The 22499-nt window shown below is 45.0% G+C and overlaps 1 protein-coding gene across 4 annotated transcripts in view; it reads left to right on the top strand.

Annotated features, from left to right (window-relative positions):
- Window positions 1-22499, top strand: part of TANC1 (tetratricopeptide repeat, ankyrin repeat and coiled-coil containing 1) — a 105557-nt gene that overhangs the window by 56886 nt on the left and 26172 nt on the right. For 2 of the 4 annotated variants that reach the window (XM_009639020.2, XM_035894456.1), the window contains exons 4-8: window positions 6176-6277; window positions 7961-8082; window positions 10270-10459; window positions 15003-15260; window positions 22244-22369. In XM_009639020.2, coding sequence (XP_009637315.2) covers window positions 6176-6277; window positions 7961-8082; window positions 10270-10459; window positions 15003-15260; window positions 22244-22369 — 798 coding nt within the window. The remainder of the gene's footprint in view (window positions 1-6175; window positions 6278-7960; window positions 8083-10269; window positions 10460-15002; window positions 15261-22243; window positions 22370-22499) is intronic. The other 2 variants (XM_035894458.1, XM_035894457.1) reach the window with 2 other exon arrangements.

Here is a 22499-nt window from a genome sequence, read left to right as displayed (position 1 = left end):
TGTTTGTTGTTCTGATGTCAGCTCCTTGCTTGGCTTCGCTACTGCTGGAGCAGCAAGTGTTCTGTCCCTTGTCGTTTCTCTGAAGTGTGTCAGCATTCTGCGCGGGGCTTGAGCAAGCTTTTTCTTTCTGTGACTGCTTCATCCACTTGCAGTCTGGCGAGCCACAGCATAAAACTGTTGAAAGCCAGCATTTTAGTTCTAGCACAGGCACTTTAGTTAACGATGGAAGCATGTTTTACACCTGATGTCCTATCTCTCTACAAAGCAGAACGCTCACAGATGGATGGTGCTCAAAGGGAAGCAAATCCTTTGGCTGTACCTTGTTAAGCAAAAGGCATTGCAATCATTTTGAATGTCCCCAGTAAATTTGGTCATGTACTATATCAGTCAGCAGTAGTACAAATGGCAACAGCAACAACAACCCCACACAAAATACAAGAGCAGCTGGTAAATTTACATTCAAGCAATGTGTAAATCCAAACAGAAACTGTTTAATTTATAATTTAAAATCATGGAAAAGTACTTTCTTCTCACCTTCCTGTCAGGCATATTCTTACTGCTGTGAACATTTGCTAATTTTGAAAGTTACTTTACCTTCTAGGTTGCTTCAGAGTTGGTTTTTTTTTTTTTTTTGGGGGGGGGGGGGTGTTTTTTTTTTTAAATTAAAAATGCAATGGTAGGAAAAGGATGTTATGCTTGGAATTATTTTCCCTGTGCATGTTGTACATGTTGTATACCTCTCTGTAGCTTTCTACTCCAGGTGACTCGGAGAGCAGAATGCTTTTGCCAGCATGGACCAGCCACAGAGGAACTGTGGGGAGCGTGGGGTTTTCATTCTGTCCCTTTAGACTAAGGGATTTTGTTCTGAGTAGGCATGTTTGTTCTGTGGATAATGTAATTATCGGTTTGGGCTCATCTCCCTGAGGAAAGCACTTGGGTACCTTAATGTTCAGCAAGTGAGAGGTACCTGCTCAGAACAGGATTGGAAATTGCTGGTCTGGGGACTCCCTGGACCAACACAGGACTCCTTGGTTTTGGGGTCTCTTCGAAACTGCTGTCCTGAGCTCTGGCATCCCACTTCTCATCTCCTGTCTCTTGCCCGCTCCCCCCTCGGTAGGGGTTCAGGCTCGCGGCTGAACGGGTCGGTCCTCGTACGCTCGGAGGCCAGCACGTGAGCGCTGCCAGGGGTTTCGCCGTTGGCGGTGGACAGGCACGATGACGCGTTTGAGACGCGTCCTTGCTGCGGCGCCTGGGCGGTCATCGCTGCTTTCTTGCCCGTCCATCTGCAGGTAGGTCAGCCACTAGAGCCTCATAGCCCACGGCAGGCAAGGCCCCGGGGGAGCGAGCAGAGCTGCTCCTGGGGCAGGGAGAGCTGCACGGTCCTGTCTGAGCATCCCGCTGTGGGTGACATCGTGGTTTAGTTACTTGCATAGGAGGTGGGGGAGCTGCTGCTTTGTGAGAAGAGCCTGGAAGAGTACCAGTGTTTCTGGCCCCCGTTCAGTCCTCAACTCTAGCTATAAAAGGAGGGAAGAGAGCATCTATAACTTAAATTACTCAGGAGCTTAAATTATCGGCAGAAGTAAAGCAACCAGTTCATTTGGAGTTAAAAGCTTCCTTAATGAAATAGTTCATTGAGGTGGAGGTGGATAAAAGAGCAGAAACAAACGGAACAAGGAAAAGTTGTCAGCAGGACAACTCTGGGAAGGGGAGCAGTAGATGAAGAACTGTCACAGTAAGTCGAGCGTTTCCTTTACTGTGAAGCTGGAATGAACATTGCTTGGATTGGTCACTTACAGGGGCACAACTAAGCCAGTATTCATGTTCTTGAAGGGGTGATAGGCGATTGTACCCTGATTTAGGAGGGTCAAGTGAAAGAATGAAAATACCAAGTTATAAAGGAGGTTCCAGAAAATGAGTTGTTGGAGTTTAAGGTGTGAACAAAAGATGCTGCTGCTGCCCTTGAAGTAAATCTCTACTGACTTACATTACCAATACCATCACGCTTGAGCAGAGAAAGGGAGCAGCTTTCCTTTTAAAGACATCCATGAGTGCGAAAGATGATGGCTGGAAGAGTCTTCCATAAGTGTGCAATAGAACTTTTAGTTAGTTTTTACTTAAAAATGTAATTAAAAGTTTAATTTACTAAACAAATTAATCGGCATACCTGATACTTGAGACTAGACTAGGTAAGGGAACTGGTTTCGCCTAAGGCTTCAGTTCTGTGTGCAATCTTGGGAACGCTGGGAAGCAGATGCTCGTGCTCGCAGTAAGCTATAGCCCTACGCCCGAGGGGGCAGTCCCCAGTACCAGTACAGGTACAGGTTCACTTAACGCTGGTGGGAGGGGAAGCCAGTTCAGAGGATTAGGAAGGAGATGCACAAGTTACCCTCATCTTGTGGAAAACCAGCCCTTCTGCAGTCAAAAAGGCATTAAAAATTACTCGGAGAGCAATAGATTGTAAACAAAAAGAAGGATCATTATGGAATTGTACAAATCTAGTTCGTCTGCCTCAGGAAGGTACCAGTGTAGCTCTGGTGATATCAGCTTTAAAAATCTACAGTAGGGCTAGGAAAGAACTAGGGAAGGGCTGCAGGCACGACTGAAGGTGTGGAATGGCTCTGGAGGAGAAATTATTTAAATAGATGGGGCTGGTACTTTTCTGCCTGGAAGAAGGCAGTTGGTGGGAAGGGGAGACGGTGTGATTGCTGTTTTGTGCAACGCTGGGTTAACTGTGGATGGTGCGGAGCGCTAAAGAAAGGCTGGGATGAATTCTTGGAGCGAAAATCCATCTAGAGCTCTTGAACAGAAAGTGACCACTTCTGACTTGGGGAGCAAGAGCCACGTAACGCAAGCCGGGAGAAGCGAACCAGGGAAGCGATTTCCCCAACTGAGATTCTTCTCTGCCGCTTGCTGCCAACAAAATACTGTCCCAGACGGACCTGTTTGTGCTTCGGGGAAAGACCTCCCGTGGTGCAGGTACAGTTCGTGTTCAGATGGGTCATTTTTCATCCATGGATTAATTCGTGTGCCCTGTTCTAGAGTAGTGCATGAAAATAAACTGACTGTGAACTTTCCTAGTTCCTGCAGTGCTGTGTATCAGACTTGCAGGTTTTCTTCCCCATTTCAGTAAAGTGTCTCCTCCACAGCTTGACGTGTAAGTGCTAAAAACACATCCTGAACATGTGTCTGACCTGATCTGTTTTACGTGGCAGCAACATGGTGTTCTGGGGCTTTTCGAGTGGTTGCTTTGTGGTGTTCAATGCTGACACATCTCATCATAGTTATGCTTACAAATGGCAGATTTGGACTGTTGTCTGCTTACGGAATGTGATTCTGTTTCAAAGGAATGTATTTTTAGCTTGCTTTGACCAGGGCCTAGGCCCCTTATTTTTGCTGTGAAACGGCATTGCAGGAGCACCCTCTGGTGACAGTTGGTAACCAAGCTTTTAGTTGTAGTCACCTTGTAGTCTCTCGGTGGAGATGCAAACACGTGCTCGTGTGTGACTTGCACTCCCTGCCCCGCGTTCCTTAGCTAAGGAATTGGGCTATCACCGTATTCTGTGTGGGAATGTGGAAGAACAGGCAGGTCCCACAAGGAAACGCCTCTGTGCTCCTCTGGAACCAGGTCGTGCCGGGGCCTGACGGCTGTAGGCGCCAAGTTAGCGTGCTCGGGTCGGCTGCGGCGCGATGGGGCGGTGCCTTGTCCCGGGAGCCCAACGGAGAGCGTCGCCACTTGTCTTTGAAAGCAGTCGTCAGCCTTAAGGTACTCGTGAAAATGAGCAAGAAGTCAACGTAGCCTTCCGAGCCTTCACATAGCGTGGGAGATGCTGCCAAAAGGAGGGGTGGGACCCTGTGTGGCTGCAGGCGTCCGAGCCTGAACGCGCTGTGGTTTCTAACAGGCAGAGGGCGGGATGCCTCGGAGAACCTTGGCGTGCCCTTGCATCTGAGCCAGGTAGAAGGATGCTGTTTGAAGACCCAGGCTGAAGACAAGAGAAGGACCTTAGGGAGGGCGATGTGGTACAGCGGGCGTCAGTCCTCGGCCTCCCCCCGGTGGCTGCGACCCGAGGGGCCGCCGTGCCGAAGCACCCTTAGCAAGGCAGGGTTACCACTAGGACTGGAGCTCGCTTGGTGCCTGTTCTGTTGTTGGTTGGTCTAGGGGGGGTGTTTGTCATTTTTCTCTGGTTCCAGTACATTATTGTCTATTTTATTTTAAAACTTTTTGTTGTTGTTCTTGAGGATGTATTTTTGTTGTTGTTCTCACCGTTGCTGCTTAATGGGATATTCACCTCCTTTGTTTTGAAAGCTCTACCTTTGGTTGTATTCTGTGTATTTAACTTAAGGAAAGGCGCTAGCCAAATCCTTCACTGCTTCCTTGAAATCGCCCTGTAAAACGAATCGAAGTCATCGCTTGCCAGGCGCCGCGGTAGCATCTGCGGGCACGGTTGTAGCTGCCCGTGTGTGCCAACGGCACAAACAGCTGTGGACAGGGGCATGGTCAGGACTGATGAATGTTGGCTTCAGGAGCAGTGAGAAATTACTTTGGGAATTTACCTGTAGCCTTTACTTTTGTCTGCTGGGACTCTTTTGTGTCATGAGACATGCTTCATGCTTCTCCTTGTTACTTTGTGAACCTCTGTGGGAAAGAAAGATCTTGCCTGATAGCTTGATAACTAAGCCCCTTTCTCCATTTGGGTTTTTCTTTTTAGCTTGGTTGCCTTAGAAAATCAGAGAGCTGAGCTTGTTACATGAAACTTTTAACTGATGAGGTTATATTTGTAAAATCAGCTTTTCAGGCTGGCCCCTCACTCATGGTGTTACACATAGAAGAATACTTACCTGAAATCTTTTTTTACTCCTTTCTTTTTAGAAATGCGTGATTTCTCAGTCAGACAGCATCTGATGTGTTATTCTGTAAGCTTAAGGGGTTGGAAGGCTACAGCCTGTAGTTAAAAACCCTTCTAGTATCAGCTTGAGTTTTATGTGAGATCTGTGTAAGCGACATTATGAATATTAAGTGCTTCCATCAAGAACATCGCTCTTTAAAGTTTCCTTCAGGATTGTAGCAGGCAAAACTCCTGAAGGTACCTTGGTTAAAAAAGGGCTATCGTAGGCCTGTAGAGTGGCCATGTGGGCTCAGAGCCACTAGGACATAGGTTTCATTAACATTCATTTTGTGCCGAGGCAGCAATTCTCTAAGCAGACACCAGCATACTGCAGTGGTTGTCGTGATTAAGTTGGGGAGCTTTAAAAACTGCACCCCGCGTTTGTAGTGCCAGCAGGTGCCTGTTGGTTCAGCATTTTTGCACCAGTGCGCTTCTGCTGGTGAACCTTTAGGGGGGCAGCATCGTTCCCTCCTGTTAGGGAAGCTGTGCCGTTAACTTCTCCTGTACTTGCTACTAAGCTGTGTTTAGAATCATAAAATCATAGAATCGTTTTTAGCAAAGAATAGGATCATCAACAGCCTGAAACCAAAGCGTGAAGCTGAAAGTGAGAGTAAAGTGTGACTGAGTTTAATTTTTGAAAAGCAGGCGTGCATGTGTGGGGAATGCATGATTCTCCATCCCGAAGGCGGCCCGTTTGAACTCGGCCTGCGCGTGCACCGGGAGTGCTGCTGTTTAACGGCACGAGGAACCATCGGTAGCCACTAATGTTTCCTTGGTTTTTGAACTCATCTTCGCCATTCCTTGTGTGGCACATACCAGTATTTGGAGAAAGTATGCTGTACTGTCTTGGGTTTGAATTATTCAGCGTGTTGATGTTGCAAGCTGTCTGCCTGCAGTCTTTTTCTCCTCACTTCAAAGATGCCGATAACAAAATTATCTTCCTGTTACAATGGAAAATAAAAGCTGAGAACGGAGGAGGCCCATGGAAAGTTGTCAGAGTTTGAACATGAAAAACTCACTTGCTTTGCGTATACAGGAAACCTTTTCAGGTTTGTCTCAGCAAGCAGATTGGGTTTGGTTTCCAGCAGGCTTTGCATTCCAGAAAGCCTGAAGAGACTGTTCCGCTCCTGCAAGGGTGGAAGTGTGGGAGCTCGCTAATCGTTACAGCAGCAGCTGTGCATGTAAGAAAGAATTCCTCTGCTCTCTTGCATCGCGGGGGATAGACGCTGTACGTACGAAACCTGCGGTCCCTCTGGAGAAAACGAGATACTCTCAGCTCGTTCCCATTGCAGGTCCGATCAGGAAGCCCAAGTATGTGGAAAGTCCTAGAGTGCCAGGCGAGGCAGCTCTACCGCTGAGAAAAGGTTCAGAGCAAGGAGAACCCAGTCCAAATGGTAAGAGTCCGTTCAGGGGTGCCTTGGTGGGTAGAACAGCCGTGCATTTCGGACAGTGATACCAAGGAGCCGGCATAATAAGAAAACCTGATTGTTGGTGAGAAGGCTTTGCAGATAGAAGATCCTCGTGGCAAGGAGGAGAGGCTTGCCATTAGGCTCAGGTGATCTCTGTAACTGCCTCAGTTCTTGCAGCTGCACATGTGCAGCAGGCAAATGATGCCCGAGTGTTGCTGATTGCCTCATGTGCCAAAGGCCTACTAGAATTTTTCTGAACTTGTTTTTACTGTAAATTGATTCCAGATGTGTATCTGCACTGGGTACAGTGCTTAATCTTAGAGATTTGGTAAAAGCTTGCTAAGAAGGAAGGCAGTAACAGTAGATTCCTGGGTTGGGAAAGGTGGGCAAAACTGCCTCCCTAGAGCCAACTGGTATGTTGGGAAGTTCCGTGTTTATTAAATTTGACTAGTGCATGACTGAGTGTGGCTTTGATGGCAAATGCCGTGGTCAAAGCAAAATGAGCCATGCGTTGGTATATGACTGTGCACCGTAGCACAGATTTCATGGGGCTTACATTTTTAGATTAACTTTTCCATTAACTGATGTCATTAAAGTCATTGCATGCAACTGATGAGGTTCCAGATGAAGAATTTTTTGGTTTCCTTTTGCTTAATTTAAAAAGAAACTATGGTTTTAAAAGCCAGTGTTTTCTTTTTAGAAAGGCCCCTTATCTTTGATGCATACTAGTGAAAACAGAACTCATCATAACTGTTCACAGCATCTTCTTCTGTATGCCCTGTTTGATGTGTTTTAGCTACCTTGGTCCCTCTTCACAGCCATCTTAGCGCTGGTATTGAAGTTTTATGTCCAACTGGGAGAGCATGTAGCCCTCATCTCCCTCACCCAAAGCAACCATTTCATGATGATCCTCCTCTTCAGAGTTGTCCTGGCAGGTGATGACCAACTCTTGGCATCCAAGAAGGGGAATGGCAGGAGATGCTACTTTGTGAGACTAGGCGAGCCGTGGGTCTTCTCCCTAAGCAGACCTGTGATTGCCTGTCTCTGCTGGAGGCTGCCCTCTTTTGAACTTGGCCTCGCTGTGCCTCTTGGACACCAGAAGACTTTTTAAAGCACTCTACTGATAAAATTAAGTATTTTTGTAACCAGAAAAGCTGGGACATTTAGAACTGGGGTCACATCCTTTGCATAGCAAGCACCAAAAAGATGTATGGTATTGGTTGTAGTGTTAACCATGAGATTACAAAACCTCTCTATTATTAACCTCTACTTTTCAAGTTTTCAACATCACAGAAAACTTCATTAAAAATTACTGGACCAGAGTTTCAGTCTCCACTGAGCTTTGGTAGCATTGCGTTTAATGCTGCCGCTAGGAGAACAATCGCGTTGCATCAGACCGGTGGTGAACTGTTCGCACGTAACCATTCCTGGTTTGGCCGGCAGGGTGTTTTGTTTTCTTCCTTAGATATGTGCAGATATGCAGAGGATCCAAGACCCACCAGCAGTGTAAAGTCTGATGGACAAGAAGTGTAAATGGCATCAGCTTCTCTGTTAGATGTATTGCTGGCAGAAGAACTGGTGTTTACATTTGATTGTTCTTTTTATACTGATTGTAACAGTTTCCAAATATTAGACTCTAATCTTCAACTTTTTCCCCCCACTCCAAAGCAAAGCCTGATAAAGACTCGAGCTGTTCTCCTGCAGCACAAGAATTGATGACAAGATTGGGTTTTTTACTGGGAGAAGGGATCCCAACTTCTGCTCATGTGGAAGAGGCAAATGAAGTCATGGTAAGATAATGGAAAATAATATATTTAATGTTTGTCCTATTTCTGAGAGGGCTAATGTTATTGCGTCTGTTTGCTAGTTGCAGTTACTTGATACTTGCCAAAATACAATCCATTTTAGTAGACATATGGTGATAGAAATGTAAATTAATTATAACAAGTGTGTCTGTGATTATTTTGAAAAAAAAAAAAGAATAGACTTCATCATTTCTGGAAGTTTAATCTGCTATGAATGTGAATAGCTTCTAGGGTTCTCTCTGCCTCATTTTAGTATTTAGGAGGAACTTCTTTTTCCCTTCTATTCTCAGTGACGAGAATGGAAAATATCAGTGGTTTGCTAAACAGGAGTATGGTTTTGAGGGCCCATGTGTTTGTTTTTTCCTGAGAAGATCACTTCCATTTGACAGTCTTTGTCATTTGGGGGTGGAGGAATTGGGGAGAAGCAAGTAGCTACTGTCCATATGGAACTCATCTGCTAATCTGAACTGCACAGTAACTACCCATCGCTCTTTCTTGCCCTTCCTCTCTCCACTTCTGGTACCAGGCCTCATAAATCTTGGTGCATCAGTTTGGGTTTCGCTGATTGACCTGTTGGAGCAGGTCCAGAGGAGGGCCACAAAGATGGTCAGAGGGCTGGAGCATTTCTCCTATGAAGACAGGCTGAGAGAGTTGGGGTTGTTCAGCCTGGAGAAGAGAAGGCTCCGGGGAGACCTTATAGCAGCTTCCAGTGCCTGAAGGGGGCCTGCAAGAAAGCTGGAGAGGGACTTTTTACAAGGGCATGTAGTGACAGGACCAAGGGGTAATGGCTTTAAACTGAAAGAGGGCAGATTTAGGTTAGATATTGGGAAGCAATTCCTCACTCTGAGGGTGGTGAGGCGCTGGCACAGGTTGTGCAGAGAAGTTGTGGATGCCCCATCCCTGGAAGTGTTCACAGCCAGGTTGGACAGGGCTTTGAGCAGCCTGGTGTGGTGGAAGGTGTCCTGGCCCATGGCAGGGGGGTTGGAACTGGGTGATCTTTAGACTTTGGTCTCTTCAGGGATCAGCTTGATAGAGTACTATGGGATAAAGCCCTGGAGGGAAGAGGGGACAAATAGAGCTGGTTAATATTCAAGGATCACCTCCTCCAAACTCAGGAGTGATGCACCCAACAAAGAGCAAGTCACACAAAAATCCCAGGATGCCTGCGTGGATGAACAAGGAGCTCCTGGACAAACTCAAAACACAAAAAGGAAGCCTACAGAAGGTGGAAGCAAGGACAGGCAGGTAGCTGGGGAGGAATACTGAAATATTGTCTGAGCAGCCAGGGATCAGGTTAGGAAAACTAAAGCCCTGATAGAATTGAATCTGGCCAGGGATGTCAAGGGCAACAAGAAAGCTTCTATAGGTATGTCGGTGATAAAAGGAAGACTAGGGAAAGTGTGGGCCCTCTCCGGAAGGGAACAGGAAACCTGGTTACCTGGGATATGGAGGTGACTCTCATCCACTACTCCGCTCTCGTGAGACCCCACATGGAGTGCTGCGTTCAGCTCTGGGGCACCCAAAGTAAGAAGGACATGGACCTGTTGGAGCAGGTCCAGAGGAGGGCCACAAAGATGGTCAGAGGGCTGGAGCATTTCTCCTATGAAGACAGGCTGAGAGAGTTGGGGTTGTTCAGCCTGGAGAAGAGAAGGCTCCGGGGAGACCTTATAGCAGCTTCCAGTGCCTGAAGGGGGCCTGCAAGAAAGCTGGAGAGGGACTTTTTACAAGGGCATGTAGTGACAGGACCAAGGGGTAATGGCTTTAAACTGAAAGAGGGCAGATTTAGGTTAGATATTGGGAAGCAATTCCTCACTCTGAGGGTGGTGAGGCGCTGGCACAGGTTGTGCAGAGAAGTTGTGGATGCCCCATCCCTGGAAGTGTTCACAGCCAGGTTGGACAGGGCTTTGAGCAGCCTGGTGTGGTGGAAGGTGTCCTGGCCCATGGCAGGGGGGTTGGAACTGGGTGATCTTTAAGGTCCCTTCCAACCCAAACCATTCTATGATAGTGAAATGTGGGTAAGACTGCAGTTCTAGTGTTTTTAACCGAAAGAATAGATATTGGGGGTGGAGAGGAGAGCACTTCTTATTCTACTTCACCTTGATGTTTTTGATTTCCAGCCCAGTAGCGTACTGCCTCCTGCGCAATAACTGTTCATTTCTCTTCATGTTGCAGTGTACAGTAGCCAGTCAAGGAGTGAGTCCGTGTTCCACCCTGACGAGCAGCACTACATCACCTAGCACTGATAGTCCCTGCTCAACGCTCAATAGCTGCGTTGGCAAAACAGCAGCGAACAGAGGTAGTCCCTGTGGAACCATCAGCAGCCCTAGCTCCACCCTGGAGAGCAAGGACAGTGGGATTATAGGTAAGGATTTTAATTAGTAAAGTAAGTAATAGGAATTAATCTTCTCTTAGTAGTACAAGTCTGAATAGCTACGTCATGTAATTGTGTTTGATTTTATGCTGTCCATGGAGCCCATTTCAAATCCTTTGGACTTGAAAGATTGAAATCGTATTCTTTGTCTATAGCAGTTGATGTTGTTGGGTGTGCGTTTATCTTGTTTTGTTATCCTGATATCGTTCTAGTTTCTCCATGTTTTCCTTTAAAATCATTAATTTCCTCTGTTTTGCTCCATTTCTTATTTTCTTCTACCTTTTTCCTTTTCCATTTTACAATGCATTTCATAATGGTGAAGCACAGAGTAACTTGAAGCTGGTTTAATTTCCATCTGAGGAAAAGAGAATTGATGCTGCTACTTACGAGAATAACCTAAATCAAACTGTTCAAGGGCAGTGCAAACGTTTGAGTAATTGGCATGAAAATGAAGCTAAAATGGGGCATCATGGAAGAGGTGAAATAGTGGGATGCTCTGCTGGACAGGTGACTGAGCTGAGGCTACACGTGCATCTCCTCTGGGGGGTCGGGTGTCTTTAGCGAGACGGCTACCATCGCAGGCCGACCGTTACAGAGCTCCTTTTACCAACTACCTGAACATTTCAGTAAGTCAGTTCAGTACTAAAGGAAAGATCTGAATTCTTTGCTGCCTTGTTTGCGCCGTCTTCCCTATTGCTGCTGCCTGCCCTAACGGGTCTTTGCCTGTACCTTTGGGCAGCCAGGTGGTGCCTTAGTGTTATTTTCTGGAAGGTCAGACTAAGATGTATAAAGTATATTTTTCATGTTGTTACAAACTGTTGTAGGAATGTTTATGCTTCTTTATTGGTTTAGTCAATTTTAAATTTTTTTTTTATTTTTTATGAAATGTTGGCTACTCAACCAGTTGATCCTTTTTAAAATGGTGCTGGTGCTTTCTCGGTACAGAAAAGTGAGCTTTTGGTTTTATTTAAGTCTAGCTGATGTACTAAATTCAGGGAGGCTGAAATGTGAAGCGATTCATAATCTTCAATGCCTAGATTTGGCAAAGTAAACTTAAGGTCTGTCATTGCCTTTGTGAACTTCGTACTTTTTTATTTACAACGTTCGTTTATAGAAGGAATTCTGAGTGGACGTGGTCTCTGCCTGCCGTCACCAATACTACCGTGATGATGGTGGTGTAGGACTTGCCAAGAAGTGGTGGTGATACGTGTGTTCGTAACGCAGCTAGCACTTCACTCTGACTTGATGGATGTCCTTGCATTTTGTTACAACCTGAAGTAATTTATGACGTAATACTGTTTTTACTGACCAGTTACCCTAAAAGAGGTGTTTATCACGGGTCAAAAGACTCATTTGTGTAACACTTAAGTACTTCAGTTTTAGAAAATGACTTTGTGAAGGCTTCCTTTCTCTCCATTGGGCAAATGTAGATCCTGATGTGAACCTACTCCCCATGCTTTGCAAGCTTGAAATAGTCTGTGAGTATATCCATGTTCTAAGAGAGGTCAGAACTAGCCTCGTGGCACAACTGCATCGTCTGTTGTATAACCTTTTAAGTACTAATGTTATTAAGAAAAGATTTCTGAACCCAGTGATAAAAGCTTCTTGCTGAACTAATGAAAAGGAAGGAGTTTCAAAAATAGGAGAAACGTGAAAACGAGTCCTTTATTATGCAGGGGGAAGAGAGGATGGTGGAGTTGTGAAGCGTATGAGTGTGAGAGGCAGGGGCAAAAAACCCGAGGTGGAAATCATCTGCTGTAGTTTTCTTCAGAGCTGTCATTCCTGTCTCAAATTCGGGGAGAATTTGAACACCCCTTGTCCCGTGGCAACCCATGGCAGCACCCTGAGATCTATAAAGGTGTGAAACCAGGAAGGGAGATGAGATGCACCTCTCTGATAAATGACCCGTGCTTTTGGTTTTTAAATACAAATGTGTCTGTGCATTCGAATTTGGTATTAGTAGTAAATGTACATTTTAAATTACGTTTAGCAAGTGTGTGTTTCCTAATGTCTCTGGCGGAGTTCATCCAACCATAAACCCAGCTTGCTCTCTCATGCTACTTATGTGGGCTTCCATTGCATTTCTACTCCCACTACGTTTTCTGGGCAGGCAGACTCTGGTGGGAAATCTTTTCTCCCTTTCCCTCTTTTTTACTTATGGTTCAGGCTTCTTGTAGTTTTCTAATGTTTTACTGCTGTAGTTGAATTCTTCTTTGCTTCTATTGAGTTTGACATAATAGTAGTGGAGGTAGGTTTTAATCTTCAGCCATGAGCTAAGCAGGAGAAAAGGCTGGGCTACTGGCCAAAACGTCAGCTTTTCTGGATGCTTGCTACTGTTCCAGTATGGAGACCTTGAGCAGCAAGGCTTCCTGATGCTACATTTCACTCCAGGGAGAATAACAGTTTTAAATATTTCATACCTTGGGAGGAGCCAGATTTTTTTGACACGACCATAAAAATGAAATAAATTTGTCACACAGAAGTACAGTTGAAGCTGTGTGCAGAGGCTAACGGGATGCCGGGAAAGCTTTTCCTTCTACTGCCTCTAACACGTGTGTCATATTATTGGTATTCCTTAACAATACGAGCTCTGGAATTCAACCATCAGATCTTAAATGTCCTGTGACGGTGAGGCTAAGCCGGAGGAACGCGCAGTTGTACGAGTGCCGCCTCGTCCCGCAAGGCTGGGACTGCAGTGCAGTCGATGTGAAAGGAGAAGAGCGGGTGCTGCTTCTGGCCGGGCGAGCCCTAAGGAGCAGCCTGCCCACTGGCATCTCGTTAGCGGTCCAGTGTGCCAGAATGGTATTACTTAATGATGTGGGCAGTTGAGTGTAGAGTTGCCACATATATACCTTTTAACATTTGAAGTTTTAGCCTGGGGAGGACCCACAGTTCACATTGATGCTGCTATTGGAACTGGCATTGTCTGGGGTTTTGGGTTTTTTTAATCCTAATCCTAATGCCCTTTCATCCTATTCTGTATTTTCCTCTGTTGCATTCGAGTGTTCAAAATGCATTGGGTGGTGGCTTAACCTTTAATAAGTATTTGTTGTTCAGTTATTTTGTGAGAGTTTAATATAAGTATTGAAAACATTTTAAATGAAAGAGTGATTTCACTGTTGAATATGCAAAAACCAGTATATATTTGCAAACTGCTCTTACGCGAGCACATTAGCATAGTTTTATCAAACATTTTGGGCTTTAGGAGTATAAACTCTTCACACCTTCAGTCATTGCAGGAGTCCTTGATTAACTGCAGTCTTGAGGAGCTAAAGGTGCCCTCCAGTAACCAAACTGGAATGCCTGGAGCGCTCTGCATCGTGCAGTTGGTGTTTCGGCGTTGGAGGAGCGCGTCGCGGCAGCAGAGGTGTGCTGCGTACGACTGTGCTGAGGTGCCGCGTCCAGAACCACCTGCGTCGTCATCAGTTGTCTTGTAGCTGGGGCTCTGTCTAGCCCCGTGTTGCTTATTTTGCGACACCTGAAACTTTCATAGCAAAAAAAGCACATCTTGCTGCTGGAAAGTTCACGTAGTATTGAGGAACTATTTGTAACTGTTCCCTGGTCGGTTTACGATGGCATCAGAAACAAACAAACAAAAAGCCTTTATTGGAGCTTCTGGTTTACTTTATAGCGCAGTACACTGAAATACTTTGAAAACCTGAATCAGTATGTTTGATATGATCTGAAATTTTGTTTGTATACTGGGTCTGATCAAGCATGCGTCCTGTACGCTCTTCTGACAGTGAAATGTAGGAGATGCCTAAGGAAGGAGTGGAGTATCGCTCAGTTGCTGGAGGCTTTCTATCAAGATTAGTTTGCCAGGCTGACTGGCATCCTAATGTAGCCAAGCTGTCTGTCTGGGGTGAGCGAGATCTCTGAACAGCACTGAGCTTGTGTCACTTAATGCTTCACAATATCCAGGATGTTTGGTCACGAGGAGGCTGGTGGAAAGCCTCCCACCTTTGGAAGAACTGTGCACATTTTTTCAAAGAATTGAATTTTGAATTCTTTTTGTAAAATATTAGCCTTTAAAAATGTGAATTATCAAAAAAGATGCTTTCAATTTTTTTTCTTCTTCTAGATGCTATTTTTGCTTCCTAATAAGCTTTTGTTGTCTCCATGTTTACAGAATGGTTTGAATATTATGTTCTAGAATTTTAATTTTTAAAAGAAGTTGAACCGTTTTGGTGAAGTAGTAGAATTCTTCATATCAAGTCACAAATGTTTTGGTGGTTGATGGGGTTTTTTCCCCCCCTCAGCACAAATTACATAGATCTCAAGATACACCTGGATTCTTCAGAACATTTTCTTGCCTCCTTTCTCAGGTGTTTTTCCCCATCTGAGAAGCTGTGGTGTTTGACTCTTTTAGGTAAATAATATTCCTTAAATGTAACAAAATATCCAGTAAAGAACTACTTGAATATCTCCTGGCCCAAAATGCCATTTGAGTATGAAAATGACAATGCTTATTAACACAAGTGAGCCGTTTTCCTCTGCTGTGCACTTTAGTTGGGTGGTGTTTTCTCTTTTTCAGCAACTATAACAAGTTCATCAGAAAATGATGATCGTAGTGGATCCAGTTTGGAATGGAGCAAGGATGGGAGTCTCAGAGCTGGCAAACATCAAGGGATTAGTCATGATCGAAGAACAGATAATTGTTCACCAGTTGCAGAAGAGGAAGCCATTGGGTCTGCTGACAGTTTGCCAAAAGAAGTACCGCCAGGAGAGGGTCCCGTTCCATATGCTCAAAGTTCTGGCTCTTTAGTAATGCCTCGTCCCAACTCTGTTGCAGGTAAAGTCCTGAGGTAGAAAAAAAGGGTGTTCTTAATGATAGGACATTTCTGTTGAATCTTTCTGTTGAAGTTATGCTGTTAGTATGAAAGTACAAATAGAAAAAAAGCATAGGTTCTAAAGGGAACAGGTGAGTGATACGTAAGTTTTTAAAATTGTCATATAGAGGGCTTTTATCGTGCTTTTCAATAGGTATTGGTTAGGACAGGACTTCTGGAACACTTCAAATGTCCATCAGTCATTCTAGGAGTGTATCTGGTGTCAACGAATCCTTGACCTTGTTGCTTTTGTGTATGTGCTCGCATTTGCTAGATCTGTAAATCTGACTAACGCCAAGACCAAAGTCATACTTTGATCTCTGTTGAACAAGCAACGCACGTACTTTTTAAAGAACTCTGTGAAATTCTGCCTTCTAGTTAAACCATTCATTCAGGAAATTTGAGTCTGTTCAGTTGTGACAGATACGTGCGTAACCTCACTGTTGCTTTTTGTAAGTGTTGTGAAATAGCCAAACCTCTGAAAAAGCCCTTCTGACTTGAAATCTGTTAGTAGAGCCCATCAAATTCTAACAGTAATGGGCAATTTGCTTACATAAATATGACTCTGCAAGAAAAATGTCTTGATAGCGTTCAGAAGCCTGGGCACCATACCTCTGGCGGTAGGTTTAGCTAACTAAACATTGGAAGTTAAAAAACTTGGTAAATGCAGAGTGAAGAAGATTTCAGTAATGAGGTTAGGGCTTGAAAGTTGGTGATTCCTAGAGGGAAGAGGGGAGGGTATTATACTTCATTCCAGCTGGGAAATAATTGTCAGTAAAAGCGAGCATTTTTAGTATAAAAGATGAAAAATCGATGCATGGAATTTTCTTAGTATGATGAGATGTGTAGGGGAAATGCTGCTGGTAAACCAACTGCTGAAATGGTCAATGGCGAAGTTTTGGCAAAGCACACGCTAGCAATTTTGATGAGTGTCTTTTACGTTCTGACACCACCAGTTTAAATTTTGGAAGGTTATAGACTGTAATGTGAGCACCATTCTCTGTTCCATTTTCAAAGGAGGTACATAATGTGCTTATTCCAGAAAAGTCCAACAAATTGTAATACATTGGAATTGCAGCTGAAAAAGGTGCAGCTCAGTAAACGTTATCAAAAACTTAAGGTTTGTCAGTAATAGCCAAAAGCTTTAAAAAACCAGTCCTACATTTAGAATGCTTCATGAAGTGTCCTGAAAGATACTGAAACACACATTGCAGTCTTAATAAGGGAATTTGATTTTTAAAATACCATGACAGTTCTTAGGACATGGTTCCAAAATTGCGCAGTTGAAGGGTTGCTTTGCAACGCCGTTTTAGGATGCGTTCGTTAGAATCCTCCCCCTGACACAAGGGAATGTCTTGCAGCCAACAGCAGCAAACAGCTGTAATGAATTTGCATGTGTCTGGGTATTTTACAGCTACAAACTTAACAATGTTAGCAACAATTTTTGAGTCTGCTTTGAAAATAGCTTGGGTTACCTGGCAATTTGCCTATTCAGTGAGCTGAGTTCTGGTTTTACAGTGCCGAAAAGTTCATGCTCCGTGCACATTGTCCCATGTCAAAGGAAATGGCGTATCCTGACCTTAGATGTTCTGGTATCTGATAGTGCAGAGATTCTGGCTACAGATTTTTGTGATATCTAGTGTGCTTTTAAGCTGTAAATGACTGTTTCCTGGCTTTTGAGTGCCAGTGCTAAATATCTCTCTTTAAAAACTGGATACTTGTGCCACACGTGCAAGAAATGGAATAATTAATCTGCAGTATCCTTACAGATAAGGGCGGCTGAAGACATTTGTCCTAGTTGAGTGTGGGATTGGCAATAGTCGTACCTCCGATCCCTGCTAGAGAAGCAGGAGTGCTTTAGGAATCACTGAATTGTGTCTTGCTGTTACTGCTTCCCCTTTTATTATGTCTTGCTTCCCCTTTTGGGTTCTGAGATGGGCCGTAGCCATGCCACGCTCCTGCTGTTCCTTTTATTTTCTGTTACTCACTTCCTGAGGAAAACTTCCCAGCTCATGAATGCGACAAAGATGATATTCCAACTCTGCGTCGTATGTCAAGCTCATGTTCTGCTCTGACTCTCATCTGGAGCATTTATATCGCTTCCGTGTCATTCGTGTTTGTTCCACATGCTTGATCTGCATGTCCATTTAAAACTAGTGCCTTTTGGAGACGGACGCTAGTTTTGCTGGCTCAGGACCTGACGGGGGAGGAAGCAGCAACCACATGGGTATTACAGCACCACTGCATAAGCTGGGGGGAACGTCACTCTGAACCAAACGGCGTTGTTGCCGTAGAGGTCTGCAGTAACGGCCCTTGCACTGCCGCAGCTGCCTGGAAGACAGATCCCCAGATTTTAGCTTTGGCTTCTCATAGACTTAGGAGTACGTGAGTTTTCGAAGTGTTAAAAAAGCAGAGACTGCTTCAGGTTGTAAGGGGCCCCTGGAGGTGTCTGGTCCACCATCTCACTGAAAGCACATCCAGTTACAACAGTTTGCTCAGTGCCTTGTTCAGCTGGGTGTTGAGTAACTCCAAGGATGAAGACTCCCCCACGTCTTTGGGCAGCTCGTTTGGGTATCCTCAGTGAATTTTTTTTCCTTTATATGTAGTGCGTATTTTCCATGTTCCAACCTGTGTTGATTGCGTCTCATCCCATTACAGTGCCCTTCCAAGAAGAGTCCGATTGCGGCCTCCTCTTAGGTAAAGGATGACAGTAATCTGTTGCCTTAGCTATCTCTGTTCGAAGCTGGGCAAACTGCATGCAAACCTGAGACCTCCCTCATGGTTTGATGCAAAGGAATTCTGCCCAAGCTCTCATATTTTTAAAGTGACATCCACAGGAGCTTTGGCTTTTTTTGGCTTTGTCTCTTTTTCTAGTCTTTATAAAATTTTCATTTCACTGTTTTAGTATTCAATCCATTGCATTCAGAATTTCTTCCATTGATGTAAATTTGGACTGGACTTCAATTTTCAGGCTGGACTTCTGCTACCTTAGTACCAAATACCTTGACTCTGAACCATCCTACTGCGAGCCCCATTCAAATCTTACAACTTGGACATGTAGTTTTGACTTCCCTGCTTCACTCTAGGAAGAGATGACACTCAGTTAATGCTCAATAAGTCTCTCTGTTTCTTGCGCTGGGGAGCCAGAACTGGGCACAGTATTCCAGATGTGGTCTCACCAGTGCTGAGCAGAGGAGGAGGATCACCTCCCCAAACCTGTTGACAGCACTGGGGCTAATGCAGCCCAGGATGCTGTTGGCCACCTTTGCCACAAGGGTGCATTGCAATCTTGTGGTCAGCCTGTTTACCACCAGGACCCTGAGATCCTCCTCCGCGCAGCTGCGTTCCAGCCTGTCACCCTCGTTGTGTACTGATGCCTGGGGTTATTCCTCCTCAGCTGGAGAACTTTGCGTTTCCCTTGGTCTGGTTTTACAGTGCCGAAAAGTTCATGCTCCGTGCACATTGTCCCATGTCAAAGGAAATGGCGTATCCTGACCTTAGATGTTCTGGTATCTGATAGTGCAGAGATTCTGGCTACAGATTTTTGTGATATCTAGTGTGCTTTTAAGCTGTAAATGACTGTTTCCTGGCTTTTGAGTGCCAGTGCTAAATATCTCTCTTTAAAAACTGGATACTTGTGCCACACGTGCAAGAAATGGAATAATTAATCTGCAGTATCCTTACAGATAAGGGCGGCTGAAGACATTTGTCCTAGTTGAGTGTGGGATTGGCAATAGTCGTACCTCCGATCCCTGCTAGAGAAGCAGGAGTGCTTTAGGAATCACTGAATTGTGTCTTGCTGTTACTGCTTCCCCTTTTATTATGTCTTGCTTCCCCTTTTGGGTTCTGAGATGGGCCGTAGCCATGCCACGCTCCTGCTGTTCCTTTTATTTTCTGTTACTCACTTCCTGAGGAAAACTTCCCAGCTCATGAATGCGACAAAGATGATATTCCAACTCTGCGTCGTATGTCAAGCTCATGTTCTGCTCTGACTCTCATCTGGAGCATTTATATCGCTTCCGTGTCATTCGTGTTTGTTCCACATGCTTGATCTGCATGTCCATTTAAAACTAGTGCCTTTTGGAGACGGACGCTAGTTTTGCTGGCTCAGGACCTGACGGGGGAGGAAGCAGCAACCACATGGGTATTACAGCACCACTGCATAAGCTGGGGGGAACGTCACTCTGAACCAAACGGCGTTGTTGCCGTAGAGGTCTGCAGTAACGGCCCTTGCACTGCCGCAGCTGCCTGGAAGACAGATCCCCAGATTTTAGCTTTGGCTTCTCATAGACTTAGGAGTACGTGAGTTTTCGAAGTGTTAAAAAAGCAGAGACTGCTTCAGGTTGTAAGGGGCCCCTGGAGGTGTCTGGTCCACCATCTCACTGAAAGCACATCCAGTTACAACAGTTTGCTCAGTGCCTTGTTCAGCTGGGTGTTGAGTAACTCCAAGGATGAAGACTCCCCCACGTCTTTGGGCAGCTCGTTTGGGTATCCTCAGTGAATTTTTTTTCCTTTATATGTAGTGCGTATTTTCCATGTTCCAACCTGTGTTGATTGCGTTTCATCCCATTACAGTGCCCTTCCAAGAAGAGTCCGATTGCGGCCTCCTCTTAGGTAAAGGATGACAGTAATCTGTTGCCTTAGCTATCTCTGTTCGAAGCTGGGCAAACTGCATGCAAACCTGAGACCTCCCTCATGGTTTGATGCAAAGGAATTCTGCCCAAGCTCTCATATTTTTAAAGTGACATCCACAGGAGCTTTGGCTTTTTTTGGCTTTGTCTCTTTTTCTAGTCTTTATAAAATTTTCATTTCACTGTTTTAGTATTCAATCCATTGCATTCAGAATTTCTTCCATTGATGTAAATTTGGACTGGACTTCAATTTTCAGGCTGGACTTCTGCTACCTTAGTACCAAATACCTTGACTCTGAACCATCCTACTGCGAGCCCCATTCAAATCTTACAACTTGGACATGTAGTTTTGACTTCCCTGCTTCACTCTAGGAAGAGATGACACTCAGTTAATGCTCAATAAGTCTCTCTGTTTCTTGCGCTGGGGAGCCAGAACTGGGCACAGTATTCCAGATGTGGTCTCACCAGTGCTGAGCAGAGGAGGAGGATCACCTCCCCAAACCTGTTGACAGCACTGGGGCTAATGCAGCCCAGGATGCTGTTGGCCACCTTTGCCACAAGGGTGCATTGCAATCTTGTGGTCAGCCTGTTTACCACCAGGACCCTGAGATCCTTCTCCGCGCAGCTGCGTTCCAGCCTGTCACCCTCGTTGTGTACTGATGCCTGGGGTTATTCCTCCTCAGCTGGAGAACTTTGCGTTTCCCTTGGTTGAACTTCAGGAGGGTCCACTCAGCCCAACTCTCCAGCCTGTCAAGGTCCATCAGAACGCCAGCACAATCATCTGGCATATCAGCCATTCCTCCCAGTTTTGCATCACCTGCAAACTCGGTGAGGTTGCACTCTGTCCCATCCCATAGGTCATTAATGAAGATGTTAAACAGTACTGGACACAGTGTTGACTGCTGGAGTTCACTCCTAGTGCATTGCCTCCAGCTGGACTGTGTGCCACAGACCACAACCCTCTGGGCCCACCCATTCAGCCAATTTTGGGTCCACCTCACTGTGTATTTACATAACCTGTACTTCATCAGCTTGTTCATGACAGTATTATGGGAGGCAGTGTCAGAAGCCTTACTAAAGTCAAGGTAGACAACTTCCACAGCTCTCCCCCCATCCACCAAGCCTTCACCATCTTACAGTATCATAGAATCACAGAATGGTTTGGGTTGGAAGGGACCTTTAAAGATCACCTAGTTCCAACCCCCCCTGGTGTGGACAGGGGCATCTTTTGCTAATCAGGTTGCTCAAAGCCCCCTCCAGCCTTTGTTCAGTTAACAACTCCTTGCTTGTCCATGCAGGCCTTCTGCCAGACTTGCTTTATTTCCTACTTGTCAGGACTGCTCTTTCTTGAGCTTGCAGGAGGTTGTCCTTGAGTGTCAACTGGCTCTTTTGGATCCCTCTTCTCTCCAGGACTATATGCCATGGGATTCTTCCAAGCAGAACTCTGAAGAGGCTAAAGTCCATGCCCCTGAAATCTGGTGTTGTGCTCCTGCTTTTTGCTCTGCGCTCTCATATTAGGACCCTGAACTCCACCATCTCATGGTCACTGCAGCCAAGGCTGCCCTCAACTTCCAGCTCTATGACAAGTTCTTCCTTGTTTGTATCAAGCCCATCAGAGCACCTTTCCTTTTTGGCTTCTCAGTCGCCTACGTCAGGAGTTTGTTGTCAGTGCACTCCAGAAATCTGAGTTGCTTATGCCCTGCTGTATTGTCCCTCCAACAAATGGAAGACTTCAGATTTGATACCAGTTTGAAAACTGCTTTTTTTTAATGTGAATATTCATTTGGTTTATTTCTGGTGAAAAAGTACATATCCCTGATACAACTTGGCAAACGTGTTCTCTGGATTTTCAGTTCTTCTGTTGTATAGCTGTCATCTTGTTTTAAAAATTGAAGAAAATAAAAAGATGTTATCCAGAATTCTGTAGCATTCAATACAAAAAGAATATAAACATTTCTTCACAGGTAGGGTACTGGCAGCTGGTATCTGAACCTCCCCTGACACTCCTGACCTCACTGATATGGTGGTTCTCATAGTAAAAAAGAAAACTGTATTAACACGAGAACTGTTGACCACATGAGGAAGTTAAGGCAGGTGTGAGGACCATCTGAAAGGGGGAAAATCCAGCTAAATCTTTAGTGAACGTGATTGAAAAGCATTCTATAAATATTGTAACGTGAATAACTTGAACCGCTGCCGTTATCTGGAAAAGCTTATCTGTAAGTACTGTGTTGAGGAAAAAACTGTAGTAAGTAATTATGTTCTTTATAACTTGTGCTGAGAGAAAAATAAGCTTCAGTCCTTTAATACTCTAGCAACAAGTTCAACCAAACTGGAAGATCTGAGTTATTTGGATGGACAAAGAAATACTCCTTTACGCACTTCGATTCGCTTACCTTGGCACAACACAGCTGGTGGAAGAGTGCACCAGGAAAGTAAAGGTATGCCCATTTACATCTCATCCCCGTCTGTCTTGGCACAGTCACACAGTTCTTCAGCAGTCCTGTAGCACCGATGCTCTGTGATCCTTATAAACAGCCCCATCTCAGAGTGTTGCTTTAGAGTGCTCCC

The sequence above is a fragment of the Egretta garzetta genome, unplaced genomic scaffold (genome assembly GCF_000687185.1).
Source record: "Egretta garzetta isolate BGI_Z169 unplaced genomic scaffold, ASM68718v1 scaffold635, whole genome shotgun sequence".
Classification (NCBI taxonomy): Eukaryota; Metazoa; Chordata; class Aves; order Pelecaniformes; family Ardeidae; genus Egretta; species Egretta garzetta.
The sequence above is the reverse complement of the archived record's forward strand: the minus strand, read 5'-3'. Positions and strand labels throughout refer to the sequence as shown.